The sequence below is a fragment of the Exophiala mesophila genome (assembly GCF_000836275.1).
Source record: "Exophiala mesophila strain CBS 40295 unplaced genomic scaffold supercont1.6, whole genome shotgun sequence".
Lineage (NCBI taxonomy): Eukaryota > Fungi > Ascomycota > Eurotiomycetes > Chaetothyriales > Herpotrichiellaceae > Exophiala > Exophiala mesophila.
Genome location: NW_015622509.1, coordinates 1,467,340 through 1,484,036, shown reverse-complemented (window position 1 = coordinate 1,484,036; position 16,697 = coordinate 1,467,340). Strand labels below are relative to the sequence as shown.

Genomic DNA, 16,697 nt, shown 5'->3' with positions numbered 1-16,697 from the left:
TGGAAAGAAAAGTAGCGGCCTGGAGAACAAGTGTGGGAACCATGCCATGAGGCCGGACAGCCACAGGAGGTAAAAGGCAATCGCTTACTCCAATATAACGAACATTAGACATACAATATATTGGCATTCATCATAACTCTAAGTATACGATACATAACGACTCGAGGTCAGCTGCTGAATTCTTAATAATACTCCATTTCACCAGTAACCTTCCCACGTTCTGTAAACGGCGTCTTGGCCAAGTCATGGCATTTACCTTGTTAGAAAGGTGGAACTTTCTCATTCTATGACCAGTGATAAGTAGTGGAAAGATGGCGACTTCCGGTACCTTATTTCCTTTGCGGAACCGGCCCAAATGCCACCCAACTTCATCGGAGATAGCGGGTGGGCATCTAACTCGCATCATCGATTCTTCCGCAGGGTGGTAACTGGGTACTCGTATGTCAGAAGATGGGAAGAATTTTGAGCTAATAATCTTCCTGTGTAAAATCTATCTTGTGAATCTCAAGACACCGGCCAGTCGTTCATGCCTCACCGGAAATTAAATGGAAGTCTATCATCGTAGGGAATTACCGATAACCTGACACGCCCCATGGCTAGCGGCTTGACCGAAACCGAGTCAACTTTACAATGTTCGTCATGGCCATTTCAGCTTTACGAAAACTACTATCTAGCATCTATGTATGTAATCTAGCCCCTTCTCCAATCCATGCAACTCGCCAGTAAGTAGGTACCTAGGTAATACAAACAATCAAACAAGGTCGGTTTGGGGACCTCAGCAGGTGTAGGCCTACTCAGCCTTCTTGCTCTTCTTGGTGCGCAACTTCATCATCAAGTACACCAGCGCGTAACTGGAGCAGACGAAAATCGCGACGATCCCGATATCTCGCCAGCCGTAGTAGTACTCCTTGGTGTTGAGCGACCTCAGCCAGTCGCTGCCAGACTGATACTGACAGACTTGGCAGCCATTCTGCGCGTCCGGGTTGAGCAGGTTGCTGGCCATGCCAAAGGGCGTCGTCATGTAGTCCTCGAGATACTGGGCGCAGGTCTGGTTGGCGGGCGGGTCAAAGATGGCCAGTTCTTTCTCGCTGCACTCGATGACAATGTCCCAGTTGGGGAACACGAGGAGGCCGCCCATCAGGTAGGTGAAAGGGTTGATCCAGTAGAGCCAGTAGCGGAGGCCGTCGACGATCTGCTCGTAGGGGACGAAGACGCCGCAGTAGCCAACCATAGTGAAGGTGAAGACCGGGTTGGCGAGTGCGGCGGCGGTGGCGTTTGGCGCGTACGCGGCGATGAATTGCCCGATGCCCGTGTATAGGAACTCGTAGAGCAACATCATTAAGAAAGTTGGCGCCGCTTTGCTGGATGCGCTTGAGAAGCCGGCCGTGTAGTAGAAGGTGAAGAAGTACAGCGCCGCGCAGATGACGAGGTAAGGCATTTCCGAGATGATCAGCCCTGTCACAAAGGCTTTCCAGCTGTACATCCTTGACTTCTTTTCTCGCACGTCATACAGGTCACGTCTCTCGATGAACAGAGGTTGTAGTTGATCTATAATTCGCGTTAGTTACTCTGGATATACCTTCATCCGAGGAAAGGTGCTTGTGCTGAACTTACTAATGACACCTGGCGCAACAAAGATGAACTGGAAAATGGCGAACATGCGCAGGTTGAGATCGCTGACACTATTACCAATCTGCCAGAAGGTAAATCCGGAGAAGAGACCAGTGATGATGTGCAATGCGAATTTATTGTCGACGTATTCAGGGTTTCGGTAGATTGATTTCGTCATCCGCATGGTAACAAGCTTGATCTGGACCCAGAGATTCGTAGCAAACTCCTCATCGTCAGTACTGGTCTGGGGATGGTGTTCTTTGGTCCTGCTAACCATACTGTCAAGCTCGGACAGCATGGAATCATATTCAGGCGACTGGAGCCATACTTGGTGCCAATCCTTCTTCCTCGTAGAGACAATATCGATCATGTGCTCGGCGGGGTTTTTACCAGGTGGGCAGGGTGCATTATGGCGGGCAAAGTACGCCTTCAAAGTAGCACCATGGTCTCCGATTTCTCCAAAGTAAACTGTTCGGCCGCCTTTAGCAAGAAGAAGTAGTGTGTCAAACTCGTAGAAGAGTTGGGCACTGGGCTGATGAATAGTGACGAGAATAGCCTGGCCTGCGGCTGCCAGCTTTTTGAGGAACCGAATGATGTTGTAAGCTGCCTGACCATCAAGACCAGACGTAGGTTCGTCAAGGAATGTTAGAATACTAGGCTTAGCGACAAGCTCAACACCAATGGTCAGACGTTTACGCTGCTCGACGGAAAGCCCTGCACCGCCAACGTAGCCGACTAGACAATTCTCAATATCGTGCATCTCGAGTAGATCAATGATAACGTCGACATATGCCAATTTCTCTTCTCTTGGTATAGAACGCGGCTGCCGGAGGAGTGCAGAGAACTCCAGCGCTTCTCTCACAGTACTACGGTATCCTCATCGTCAGCTCTTATGAAACAAGGATGAAAGTTAGGTGGATCGAGAACTTACGCAAGCGGTTCATGGACATCGAGCTGTTCACAGTAACCAGCGGATCGTTGGAAGTTGAGCGGAAGCGGTGCACCATCCACTAGAATCGCTCCATGGATTGTCCCGTCGGTTTTCCGTTGAGCAAGCACATCCATGAGAGTAGTTTTACCAGCACCAGAAGAGCCCATGAGAGCTCCTAGCTGACCGGGTTTGACCCATCCATGAATGTCGTCAAGCAATTGCCGAGGGCCACTTGGGGTCGAAACTGTGTAGTTGAGGTTCTTCCATGTAAAGATAGCTTTGTTCTCATTCAGTCGTTCATTGATCTTCTTTGCATCGAGAGTGCCGTCAGATGAACTGCTCCCAGGTGTTGATGCAGAGCCAGTGTTTTGTGATTCTTCGTCATCCGTGGGGAGTCGCGCGTTCTTTGCAAGTTCTCGAGGAACCGCGAGCACTCCGTTCTGCGACGAGACGCTTTGCCACGCAGAGGTACCAAGAATCGTCAGGAAGACGAAAAATGCCCACCAAACCCTGAAAAAGCATATCAATCAGTTTTCCGATATCGATCAACCAGAGGCGGAACTCACCAAACGATGCCGACATTTCTCCACAGGTGTGAGTGGTCGTATCTGAGAGCTGATAGAAATTGCTCTCCGGAAACAGTGACTTGTCCAGGCGTTGCGCCAAGGACACCTGTACATGCTTGGTTTTCTACTGAATTATATCCTGGTCCGTTGGGCACCAGATTTGGCCCTGCACAGTTGATGACTTTGCCGTACATCTCATTCGAAAGCATTGCATTCAATGTATATGCAATTGGGTCGATCCAATAGATCCTACAATGGTTAGCTGCGTAAAGCGCAGAAGCGACTGAACCTCACCAGACAAACCAAGGTTTCATGTCAGGTTTGGGGACCATGAATCCGCTGTACAACAGTAGCGCCAGGACAGCAACACCAGAGATCTTGCTTGCGTCGTTAAATGTTTTGAAACCAGCGCCAACAGCGCGGAAGAAAGCTGTTAGGCAGAATGTCACCGAGATGAGGATGAACCAGAATCTGAAGAATGCATCAGCGGCATTGGTTAGGCCCACCATAAAGTAAACCGGAAGAGAGAAAGCTGTAATTTGGATGAGCACGATAGGGATGTCGGTAATGATCTGTGCCAAACACCACGCTGCAGGGTGATGATATGCCAGACTCCGATGCTTGGTCAGAACAGAGCGACCAACGAATGAATCAGTAACCTCAGATTGAGCCAGAAAGACATTGAACACAATGGCTGTAAAGAGAGCGCCGTTGCGAAGGAAAGTACCTGTTGAATTGTCTGGCGCATTGTAGAACAGTGCGCCAACTGATAGTGCTTGAATGATGTTCGTGCCCTGCTTGACGAACAGAACCGTTTTATTACCTTTGAGAATCTGAACCTGACGGATAATACTTGCTTTCAGCTGGGACCAGAAATTGACGGTATAAGGAGCTCGTTTCGCCAATAAGCCTGGGTGTTTCTTGCGCTGAACCATGTTGGTGAAATTCGCCGTACGTTCCTTTGTTGTCTCCGTTTCCGGATAGTCTAGTTCAGCATCCATATTCTTCTTGATGACAGAGTCTTCATACTGCTCGCGAATCTCCGCACCAGTTTTCGGGAATCGAGACTCGTAGCCAGAACGAATGCGTCGCTCTGTCGGCACAGTGACTCCTGCTCAGTATTAGTCTGGAACAGTTCCAAGAACATGAGATAGAGTAATGTACCTGTCAAAAAGTCTGCAACGTTGGCACCGTCGGCACAAATGAAGCCAAGATCCTCGAAGAATGGCCTCGCCGGTTCCCTTGGTCCATAGTAGATCTGCTCACCATTTTCGAGCACCAGAATCTTGTCGAACAGGTCATAGATGCCGTTGCCAGCCTGATAGAGAGTGACAATCGTCGTGAGGCCAAACAAATCCGTGAGCTTCCTGATTGATTTGACATATAATAGTGCTGTGCTTGCATCCAGTCCCCTTGTGGAGTTGTCCCAGAGATATATACTACCTTGAGCAGCTATTGCCTCCAGGATTCCAATCCGCTTTCTCTCGCCTCCAGATACTCCGCGGATGTATTCGTTGCCAACTTTGGTGTCTTTGGTATGAGAAATATTAAGCATGCGGAAGAGAAATTCTGCAGTGGCGCGTCGCGCCTGCTCTGGCGAGCTAAAGCCATCCGGAGTATCATGCGCCATATTGAGACGCGTAGCGAAATCGATCGTTTCTTGAGCGGTAAGCGTTGGGAAAAAGGTACTCTCGTCTTCGTCCATCACAATTTGACCGCGGTATTGCGTCGCTTGTTCACTACTAAGTGATCCATACATGACCTGGCCCTCAATCCCCTTGAAGCCCTTGGTTCGATTGCCTAGTACTTTCAAAAGCGATGTACAACCTGCGCCGGGACGTCCAAGGACCAACATCATCTCACCTGGCTTCACGCAACCTGAGCTGTTGTGGATGATCTTTTTATCTGACATGGTCGCGAACTTGGTTTTCCTCAAGAATGGTGGGAAAAACTGGGAGGACACATTTTCGTTGATCGTTCCACCTGCGGCGGCTCCTGTGATCGTCAAATTCTTCCATGTCAGGCCCAGGCTTCGGTCAACTGGGGTTGAGGACCCCAACACTGGGTCGGCGCGCCAGTCGACCTCGTCTTCTGAGTCGGACTCAATGGGTTGAGTTTGCCTTCGACTCAGATGGCTGTGGATTCTAGATATCGCAGACCCTCCTTCGCTGCCATGGCTGTATGATCTGCTGGGGTCACTGCGAACTTGATCTCGTGTGAACTCATGGAGTTCGCTCTTGCTCTGATTGTCTTGGCTGAGTTCTTTCTCAGTCAGCGGCGAGGCAGTCATGGTTGTCGAGAGCTTCTTGTGACTTCTATGATCACGACACGAGGGTCGACACCCTCCATTAGGGCAAGACACAGATGCATACACTTATGTAGGCCAGCTAGGACAACACACTTAACACTTAGAGTTTAACAAAAGTCTGAGACTCCTTTTTTGTCAGCCCTTCAAATCATGATCGGGGCCTCTTTTGTCCGCAATCTCAAACCTGCTCGATCTTGACCAAGACATGATCATTGAGTGTAAGGGCCACGAGTATCGGCATGAATGAGGTCCGTGACTGTGGTCCAACATGTCTCGGTTAGAGGGTCTGCCTGCCTGGCCTGGTGGACCTGGTGGAGCGGGAAGGGGTGGCAGTTGATTTGCACGGCTTAACTATTGAGCCGGGGCTGTATTTTATTCTGTAGAGAGGCGCCAGCTGCATTTCGTTACAACGAGGCTGATGACGAGCAGGGGTATTATCCATGACGATTTCTTCATCATTGGGCCCAGCCCCGAGCCTCAATCTCGAGAAGATGGAAGGTAGCTCGCACCAAGTTCTGAGCCCCTGCATCGTTCGTAACAAAACCAGGACCCACGGACTGATTAGAAGATGGAATGTAACAGATCTCGTAGTTCTCTAAGCTGTTCAGTAATCAATGTTGTTGATCTACTGGTTTGAAGAGGTCTTAGCGCTGCGCCTTTGGTACGTACGGCCGAATTAAATAGACTTTTCCTCGCACGAAAATGCCACACGTGATTTTCATTGGTTTCTGCTAAAGTGTCGAGTCTGTCGATAAACGTCAATTCAATCTGCCTGATCTTGCTGATTTATCCGTCGGTGAACAGATATACGACGACCCAGCAAGAAAGTCACTCTCAGTTCAGGATTTTTTGCTCCTTTAAGTAGATCACCACCCTGGATCATCTCCGGAGCGCAGCACGGTACATAATTGTCTTGGTAGGCCACATGACCACGTTACCAGATAGACAGAAATATCAGAAATTGTGCTTGGTATTGCCAAAAGCTTTGAGAAGTTTGAATCCAGACCTCGTCTGCTTGACGTTGACGTTCCCCACAAACGCATTTGCCGCATCCTCTGATGGAAATTCATGCTACACCCCGGCCCGAGGCCGTGTTAGTCTGTATCTAGCAAACATGAAGACGAGAATCCTCAAGACAGAAGCTCCATAAGAAGATTGCCAGAGGGGAGGATAGAGACTCACCACAGCCAAGAATGCGGGCGGTGTCGCTATGTTGTTATGTTCCTGTGCATTACGATTCTGCCGCCCGAAATAAAGTCGGTACACTCGCACCCGCCTGGCGCCTTGCTTGTTGTTGTCGAGATACCATGAACTGACCTCCTTAGAATCTGCGTCGCGTAGCTCGACGGGGGCATCGAATTGAACAGTTGTGAGGTATGGTTGAGGATCTATCGGTGAGAGTAAGACCATATTGGTCAGTCATTCAGACATGTGACAGACGATAGAAGTCGGTTGAGAACACGTACCATCATTACTATTGGCGTCGTTTCCAATTTCTACTTTATCCACATTGGCGTAGTACCTGGTGTCGAAGTCCGCAACGTCAAAAATACATTTCGTCGGGGTCGGTACTAGGTCACTGTGAACAGGGATCGCCTTGAATTCATCTGTCTGCAGAAATCCGACTTCCTTTAGGGGATATAATGCTAGGTATGGTCGATCAACCGGCGTGCTGCTATTACTGGTCGTGAAATACCGGTATGCTGACTTTATACCTGACGTCTTGAAAATATCAGGGATGTGCACTTTCTCGTACCATTGTCTAAACACCGATGCAGAGAATTTATCGGGGTCCGTGATTTTCGAATTAACATATAACAAGCCAGGCCCTCTAGCTTCCGTGGTTTGCGTGGTGGCACTCATGGTGAACGATGATATCTATCAGTTGATATGTTCTCTCTCTCTTTGACTACCAATGCGGTTGATCTGATCAGTGGTGAGGATGGGCTGAAGGTGACTACAATGAACCTCAACGTCTCTTGTGTCACTCCTGTAGGATCGTACTCTTGTAGGATCTGTACCACCTAACCCCCGATCAGGTACAGAACCTAATATTTGCAAGCCCACAATGCCGCCAAATCCAAGTTGAACGCTGTCTCCACGACAAGACATCTGTGGGGTTTCAATTACCAACATGCCTGGGAACGGCTATCATATTCCGGGGACCCAAAAGTGGGGATGCATCCTTTAATTGTCATGCAGATCTTTGACGAAGCATATGCTGCATGGTCATAAATTGACGGATTACCAGTACCTGCATCTATTAAACTCGAAACACTGGTCCAAATCAGAATTCTTTCACATCTATATCCGTTTGGGAGACTGCATTCCCTGTGGCGTATACTTGATCATCTGCTCCTTGCCTCCACCTGTCTCTGCAAACAACAAGATTGTAGAGAAAAGGCAAAGATGGGAAAGACAGCAGTGGTCTTCGGTGCTAGCGGTGTCTCAGGCTGGTCCTTTGTCAATGAGATTCTGAATGACTATCCCGAAAAGGGAACTTGGGACCGTGTCTATGCATTGACAAACCGTCCACTGTCCCAGAAAGACTCTTTCTGGCCTGATGATTCAAGGTTGAGTATTGTTTCGGGTGTAGATCTTCTCAGAGGGAGTCAGGAGGAGCTTGAGGCAGAACTGAAGAAGAAATTACCGACAGCAAATCAAGTCACACATGTTTACTACTTAGGTACAGTATTGACACCGTCGACTAACCTGAGAATCAACTCTGACATGATCCTGCAGCATACAAAGCCAATACCGACATGCAACAAGAACTCGAAGATGCAGTCAACATGTGGAAACGATCCACGATGGCAATAGACCACCTTTCGCCAGCTCTGGAATTCGTGGTCTTGCAAACGGGAGCTAAAATGTATGGTTGCCATCTCCTGGAAAACCATCCATCGGACTATATGCCCGTTCCTTTATCCGAGTCGCTACCACGGTTAAAAGCACCATATCACGACATGCTGTTCTACCATCCCCAACTCGATTGGATGAGTGAATACTCCAAGGGAAAGAAATGGAGTTGGTGCGACACACGGCCGGACATCATCATCGGATTCGTGCCAAACCAGAACTTCTATTCTCTTGGAACCGCACTTGGTGTCTACCTATCTTTATATCGCGAGGTTGAGGGAGCAGGCGCAGAATGTCCATTTCCAGGCACATCCAAAAGTTGGGTAGCACAAAGCAACGATAGCTCCAGCGACATGATCGCTCGACAGACACTATACCTGTCACTCAACCTGCCGGCGGACCAGAAAGGACAGGGGTTTAACGTGGCAGACGCCAGGAAACCAGAGTCCTGGAGCACCAAGTGGCCCGTCCTGTGCGAGTATTTCGGTCTCAAAGGAACACCGCCAGCAGATCCAAACGACCGTGAAGTTCGCAGTTATATTAAGCAAAATTTTGACACTTGGACAAAATTGGAACAAAAGCACGGTCTGAAGAAGGGAATCGCGGATTCAGACCGTACATTCAAAGGGTTCGAGTATTTCCTCCTCACTCAGTTCGACTTTGACCGTCAGTATGACATGACGAAAATGTATTCCACGGGATTCAGTGAAGAGAGATCTACCAAACAGGCTTGGGGAGGTGTCTTTGACAGAATGCGGGCTGCTAAAATAATACCGTAGGAAGATGGGGAGAGGAAGAAAGACTGATGGAAAGATGGAACTTTCAAGAAAAAGAGTTGAACTGAAGAAAAAATGAATTCAATGACAGGGTCACCAGGGTATATCGTCAACCGACTAAACGTTCCGTCACAACCCTTATACCCTCCAACGCCAGGATTTACATTTCTATATCATATGTTCGTTTCATCTCATTTTGTTATTCGTTCCCTTCATTTGATTCCACAGATCGTCGAGCCCGGCCATGGTTCGAGCGGCAGAGCCATCCTGCTGGCGGTTGGTGGAGCCTGTGGCGGAGGAGGAAGTGAACGGACGATCTTTAGTACCGTCGAGAGGTTTTGTCGGATAGGAAGCGACTGGTGTCGGAGTCGGGGTGGGTAACAGAGCAAAATCGTCATGATTGCCCGTCAAGGTGGAGAAGTCAGTGCGGTCGGTGCCTAACAAGGTGAGGAAATCTAGGCTGGTGTTGGCGGCTAGATCGTCCTGGAGGCGATCGTTCGATGAACGTCCGAAATTCGACTGGAACATATATGGGTTACCGCCAGCGGGGGGAGAGACAGCTGGAGTTTCGGCGCCCATCCACGCCGACCGGTGTGGTGTCGTCGACATGGCGTGGAACTGTGGTCGGTTCGAATTGGTGAACATGGGATAGTCCAGTGCTGATGTGTCGGTCGTTAGTGTCGGCCATGCCCCTTCAATGTTGACCGGTTCCGCGCGTGGCGTCACCACTACGAAACCATCCATCGACGTTGCGTTGGCCAGCCGGACTTCACTCGCCTCACGGGTCGATGTGTCTATGAGAGGTTGCTGTTGTTGCTGTTCCAGCTCACTAATTTCAGCTGGCGCCGTCACTTGAGGCGTAGGGATGAAACCATGGCTCATCGTCCGAGGTGGGCTGTTGCGGAACGATTGGTGTCTCTTACTGGGCATGAACCGCTCCGACTCATCGTCGTTAGCGGTGCTTTCCCGTCGAGCTGGTATTATCTTGGCTTGTTTTGGTTGAGGTAGTGACGCTCTCAGCTCCAGGATCACCGCTTGCAGCACAGTTGACATGAGCTCTGCGGGCTGGAACGTCTCCGACATGTCTTGAAGAGCAGCTGCTAAACATTCGAGGTAATGCATATTAGCGTCTCGGGAGGAGGTGTCCTTGAGAGACGCGAGCGCCGCAATCAGAGCAATCGCTGCCGTCCCAGCGTGCTGCATCCCCGTGACGAAGATGTGTCGAGTGTCAAATCTCTGCCGATGTTGCCAGAAGATTCTTGCCACCCGAACTGCATGTTGTGTACATATCGATCGTGACATCGACGACATGTGGATATTAGGTTGAGGCTCATAGTCCTCCATATTGCCATCTGCGACTGGCTGGATTTCGTCATATCGAGCAAATGGCCGATGGAGGAGGATCATTGCCACGTGATACTGCTGGTGAAGGAGGAAAAATGAAAACGGAGCGGATTGAACGTTCTGTGGGGTCCATTGTAAATTTTTAGGTAGCCGGGTATACCATATCTCAAGTTCTCGGTTGAGATTGGCCATTCGAACAAAGACGTGGTGGTTGGGGTTGACTCGGTCATCAAGTCGCGCAGCTTGGTCCATAATCTCGGTGATTTTGCCGGCGATTTCCATGAGATCAATAAGGGATTCGTAGATTTGTGTTTCGAGGCTCTTCTCAGGCCCCGCTGGTAGGCATTTGCCCAGTCGTTCAAGTTGTTGTGATAGATTATATGTTTCCAGATCAGATGTTTTGATATTGGTGGGCCGACCCAAGAACAGTGCCCAGTACTTATCGTAGATGACGCAGGCAAGAAGAGTCATCCGTCCAATTTCGAGATCTCGTTCCGACAGACCAGAGTTGCTCCGGTCAAGATGAAGACCGATGTCGAAGCACAAACGGTTGGCCATGCCTGCATAAAGCCACCCAACGTTATCTCGTCCGACTCCGCATTCAAGGTCACCAAGCAACAACAGCGCCGGGATAGACGTGGTCCCTCCAGGTTGCTCAATCTCATAGTCGAGCATGAACTTTGCCTCTTTATGAATCGTGCTTTCTTTATTGCCGATCGAGATCTTCATAATGTCAGGACGCGTTTTGTCTGCGTATCGATAACCCATGGCCAGGATGCAAACATGGAGGAAACCTGAGTAGAACGGACCACCGTGTTCTTGTCCATGTTCAAAGGCGGCTTGGTGGATGACATGGATGACGGAATTATAATACTGCCAAAATAGGTTCATCAGATAGTCGTGGGTGTCTTTGGAGATGCTATTGATGAGCCTCTGTGTTCGCCGCTGTTGTTCCAGGGCCTGTCGATGCATCTGTTCATTTTGTTGGAGATGGGAATGAACATGACAATTTGCGATTGGACCAAAGTATCGAAGTCGTCCACTTAATTGGTCAAAGCTCAGGTGGCCTCTTGTAGACAGGAGTTTGCTAACCATACTCTCGTTCTCGTGACTCGAAAGGTTGCTTGGTGGTGAGTAGCCATCGGTGGCGTCTGAGTCGGTGATGACGGCTTCGTGATGTTCTGACATCTCCATGAGCTTTGGGTCGATCTCATGGCGGAATGAATTCGTGATTAGCACGGGACTATGGGAGGGATTTCGTGTTGATTGGGCTTGAGAGGTTGCGTTCGAATCTTCGATTTGCTCTTTTTCCTTTTCTTTGTCCTTGAGCGCCGATTCAAGTGCCGCAATTCTCTCGTTCAGGCTATTGATGTATGCGCGAGAGTTTGGTCTGAATTAATCAACAACATGCTTAGCAACGATGATGCAAAATACTCACTTTCTTCGTTCATCGTCGAAATTGACTATACATTCACCACCGTTGGATCGACACTGTGTGCACTCCGACTGACCTGGAAATATGACGCATCTTGTTCTACGTTCGCGACATGCTGTACAAGCTACTGAAGCTCGATGTCTGGGCTTCTGTGATTTGTCGCTGGCCGATGGCAGCATGTTTGCCTGTGCCATGGTTGTGGTCATGGTGCCAGTCTATTGGTTGAATCGTGAAGCAATCTGGTTACAATTGTCAAGGGATCCACTTGGATAGAAAGGTATGCAGAGATCGCATCCCACGTCTCAGAACGTGCAAGCAAAAATGAGTCTCTGGATGAGGATCCGAAGGTAGGAAAATGAATGCAATCTTTAGGCAGAAGATGGAAAAGAGTCCCAAAGCTTCAAGGTCGAAAAGACTGTCAGAGTAGGGATGGGACCACCACGAGGAGGGGGAGGCAAAAAAGGGCGCTTCTGAGCCGACCTCGATAGATTGGCGCCTTGCAGGCCACGGGACCCTTGAAACCCCAAAAACAAAGACAGCACTCACATGCATTACGGTAGAAGTCAAGATTGAGCATCTATGAATGGCCAGCACAGGCGGTGGGGACCCCGTAAAGCATCCTTGGCCGCCCGCTTGAGGGCCGATGGAGCTCGAGGGGCCCCACGGTAACAAACTTTCTGGGGACCTTTTGACGCCTAGAATGTAAGCAGTGGCTGGAATAGCTAACGAATTTGCTCGAACGACTCCGACCCACGGAGGCTTAAATGGCGACAGGAACCTTCCAACTGTGAAGTTTCTGTGATCTGCGACAGGCATATAGGTCACAGGGTGTGCCATGTCCGTTCATCGACCATGGCTATTATGCAGTAGTGACTCAACGCCTCCCGTCTTTTGGTCTGCAACAAGTTCGACACGTAGGTCGCCCTAGGGCGTTGGGGTGTGGATTCCTGGATTCCTCGGGTCCTGGAGTCTCCTCACTTCCCTAGGTACCCCTTGGGTGTCCCCACACGAGGTCTGGGGACCAGCCCGGAAAATCATAACCGACCATGTGGACTACACGAGTCACTGCGGGCCACCCAAGCAAGTCCATTGGGTTTGAACATGAGTTTCTGCGGAACAAAACACCGAGTTTGCGTAGAATGTATATCTCTTGTTTAGTTTGGATCACGGGCGCAGGTTGAGAAAAGCGAGGAGACAGAACTAGATCAGCATTGTCACACGGGACTCAAAACTAATCTTCAAGATGGGCGCAACTAATGGTGTGAGCAACGGCGCGACCTTCGAGTTCTCTGCGAAGAACCTGCCCAAGCAAATCTTCATCAACAACGAATATGTCCATTCTCAAGGGAGCAAGAATCTATCTGTCTACAACCCTAAAGACAACAGCCTAGTCGCAGATGACGTGCCGATCTGTGACCAAGCAGATGTCGATGCTGCTGTCGACGCAGCAGAAAAAGCGTTTCCAAAATGGAAGAAGCTGAGCGCAAATGCTCGTCGAGATATTTTGGTAAAATTTGCAGCCTTGTTGGAGCAACACGTGGAGGCATTGGCAGAACTTACCAGAGTCACTCTTGGGGCCCCATATGGTGCATTTGGCAAGTTTGAAGTCGCCCTTGCGGCAGAGGTAATGATCCCAACCTCAGCAGCGCTCCCAAAGGCTAATTAAGTAGGCTTTTAGATACAACGCTGGATGGATCGACAAGTTCGTCGGCGAAGCTATCCCACAAGAGAATGGATTCATGCAAATCACTCGAAATGAGCCTCTTGGTGTGACTGCTGGCATCGTCCCGTGGAATGGACCATTGGGCACAGTCGGTCTCAAAGCCGCGCCCGCTTTGGCCACAGGAAACTGCTTTATTCTTAAGCCCTCAGAAAAGACCCCCTTCGCCGCACTCGCACTTGGACCTTTGATCAAGGAGGCGGGGTTCCCTCCAGGTGTCTTCCAGGTTCTGTCCGGTGATGGAAGCACTGGAGCCCTTATCGCCAGCCACATGAGAATTCGCAAGGTCAGCTTCACTGGCTCTATCCCTACTGGCAAGAAGATCCAACAGATGGCTGCCAATTCGAACTTGAAGCGAGTTACCTTGGAATTAGGCGGAAAGTCCCCTGCAGCCATCTTTGACGATGCTAATCTCGAAAATGCCGTTACTTGGGCTGTCAATGCCCTTGCAACCAATACTGGCCAAGTGTGTTTTGCCGCCACTCGAGTTTATGTCCAAGAAGGAATTTACGATGAGTTTGTGCAAAAGTACAAGGCGGCCTTGGAAGAGAGAGCCAAATCCATTGGAGATCCTGAAAAGGAAGACACTCTCATGGGCCCTCTGGTAGATGAAGCACAGTTCAAGCGTGTCACTGGCTTCATCGAGCGAGGAGCAACTCAAGGCAAACTTCTGACTGGAGGGAAGCGAGTAGGGGACAAGGGCTTTTACGTTCAACCAACAGTGTTTGAGGATGTCACACCCGACAAGGAAATCTTCTCGCAAGAAATCTTTGGCCCTGTATCGATTTTGAACAAATTCAAGACTGAAGAAGAAGTCATCGAAAAGGCCAACAGCACTGAGTATGGTTTAATGGCTGGTGTGTTTACACAGGATATTAACAAGGCCCTGAGAGTGGCAAGTGAGTTTGATTCCGGCATGGTCGGCATCAACTGTGTCAGCTTGACGTTCTTGACTGCTCCTTTCGGTGGTAGCAAGCAGAGTGGCTTGGGACGAGAGTGTGGAAAGGCAGCTCTTCAGGCCTTCACCGAACCAAAGACAATCATGATCAATATGACATACTAGATAGATACGGTGACATGGAAGCACATTTGCTGAAAAGTCATCTCTGAACATCAAAATCTTAAATCATATAATTTTGATAGTATAGCCTAAAGGGCTAGACCTAGAAAACTACAGCCATTCTCTTGGTTGCAGTGCCGGCTCGCATTTCCTTAATCATGTCATCCAGCTCCTCCAGTTTCCGGAGTTGGACTTCAGGAGCAATGTCATGCTCTGCTGAGAAATCAACAGCCTTCTTCATCCTCTGGGGAATGCTGGTACTTTCACTCTTGATCTTATATCTTCCGAGAGCCATGTCCATCGTCGACACTTGGAGATCCTTGGGTGCAAGGCCAATGATCATCATAGTTCCACCGACTCTGATGATATTTGGTGCATTAGTATACGCAATCTGAGCATTACTGAAGACTGCAGCCGCATGGGCACCGCCCTTTGTCAAATCCTTGATCTTTTGCACATAGTCGGGATCAGTCTTGGAGTTGAAAACTGCATCTGCGCCCTGAGATTTGCAGACTTCCAAAGTCGAGTCGTTGATATCGACTGCTACCACCTTGAAACCCATTGCCTTCGCATACTGGGTTGCAATCTGGCCTAGCCCGCCAGCCCCGATGGCCGCAAACCACTGACCAGGTTTCAGGTCGCAGGAGTCGACAGCATGGAAAGCTTTAAATCCGTGAGTAAGGGATACTATACAAATAACAAGAAAATGCAACTCACAGGTAATACCAGCGCAGAAGAAGACACAGCTAGTTTGGAGGCTCCACTTCTTGGGCAGTAGAATCGCATTGCGGTAGTCAACCACTGCATATTCCGCAAAGAAGCCAGGTTGTGTAAACCCTTGGATCTCAGGCTGGCCATTTTGGCACTGCAAATTGTGAACGTGGCAGCCTTCACATTCGAAGCAACAGCCGATGATATATAAAAACCCAATGGCGTCCCCGTTCTTGAATCCCTTTCCTTCAGCAGATGGGTGGATCTGCTCAATCAAACCAACGCCCTCATGTCCTGGAGTGAAAGGTTCCTCAAGGCCCGGTCGTTCGATTGAGATGATGTCGGAGTGACACAGCGAGGCTGAAGTAAGTTTGACCAAGATCTGATTCTCACCAGGCTCAGGAACGGGAACAATGTTGACAACAGCTTTATTGAGCTTGGGGTCCCATTGTCCTGCTTTCATGGTTCTTCCGGTAGAGCCCATCTTGTGCAAATGTTCTTTTTTTGGACAATTGTTGCAGAATACTTTCCCACCTCCACACCCCGCGTACGCGAACGCGGTTTTGAATCTCTTAAGCACATGTCGTTGGCCAATATTTCTCCAGGTTCCTTGACTCGTGATGCACAAGGGTTCATCGGGTTAATGCATCCACTGAGTCATTAGACCCAAACCTTCTATGCAAGCTAAAGAAAGTCTATCCCTCAACTCCGCATCTCTGCGCCCACCATGGAGGCGGGACTGGACCTCGGGTAAGATGATCTGGATTTATTGGACGTTTGGACACGCACTGCACGGGACCCCTGCTTTGTTCTTCTGGCCTGGGCACATTGCCCTGAGTAATGCTCAGGAGAAGCCTTCCGTGCTGACGAATGGTCAGTGTCACAACGTCAACGCTGACCGGTACTCCAACACACGCAGCAAAATTGACAGGATTCTGGTCCATGATGCTCTTCGAATTGTAATGCGTTGCGCTATGTTCTATTTTCATACCTTGCCTCTTCTCAAGAAAACATTTGGAATGTCCACCCATTTCGCTCTGATATACTCGCAAACATTCTTCCCCAGAGTGTCGTAGGTGCTGCTCGCTCCCCAGCTACGATCAAGATGGTCATGTAGCAAGAAATGTACAGCCCTAAGTCCTGGAATCTCGAAGCGGTCCACATCTTTGCCGTTGTACTCAGATCCTAGGAGCTCCTTCATCTTTGGAATTGTAAGTAGTGTCCGCAGCCAATCCCATTCGTCTTCTCTTCGTACGAACAGTCCAACATTCGCGTCAGACGCCTTGTCTCCTGATCGTCCTAGTACAACCCATCCCAAGGGACCTCTGGTAGTTGGCCCAAATTTTGAGAGGTCAACAGGGTTTTTGGTTTCGTAG

The 16,697-nt window shown here is 49.4% G+C and overlaps 3 protein-coding genes across 3 annotated transcripts; all 3 read right to left on the bottom strand.

The window, feature by feature from the left end:
• Positions 1-790: 790 nt before the first annotated feature.
• Positions 791-5,398, bottom strand: PV10_08426 (uncharacterized protein; the record flags this gene model as incomplete). Its single annotated transcript, XM_016373444.1, has 6 exons — positions 791-1,548; positions 1,615-2,477; positions 2,543-3,052; positions 3,109-3,357; positions 3,403-4,222; positions 4,273-5,398. The coding sequence occupies 6 exons, from the start codon at positions 5,396-5,398 to the stop codon at positions 791-793; spliced, it is 4,326 nt and encodes a 1,441-aa protein (XP_016220355.1).
• Positions 5,399-6,370: 972 nt separating this feature from the next.
• Positions 6,371-7,279, bottom strand: PV10_08425 (uncharacterized protein; the record flags this gene model as incomplete). Its single annotated transcript, XM_016373443.1, has 3 exons — positions 6,371-6,487; positions 6,599-6,804; positions 6,883-7,279. The coding sequence occupies 3 exons, from the start codon at positions 7,277-7,279 to the stop codon at positions 6,371-6,373; spliced, it is 720 nt and encodes a 239-aa protein (XP_016220354.1).
• Positions 7,280-9,237: 1,958 nt separating this feature from the next.
• On the bottom strand, positions 9,238-12,036 carry PV10_08424 (uncharacterized protein; the record flags this gene model as incomplete). Its single annotated transcript, XM_016373442.1, has 2 exons — positions 9,238-11,785; positions 11,834-12,036. 2 exons carry the CDS (start codon positions 12,034-12,036, stop codon positions 9,238-9,240), a joined length of 2,751 nt encoding a protein of 916 aa, XP_016220353.1.
• Positions 12,037-16,697: the final 4,661 nt, after the last annotated feature.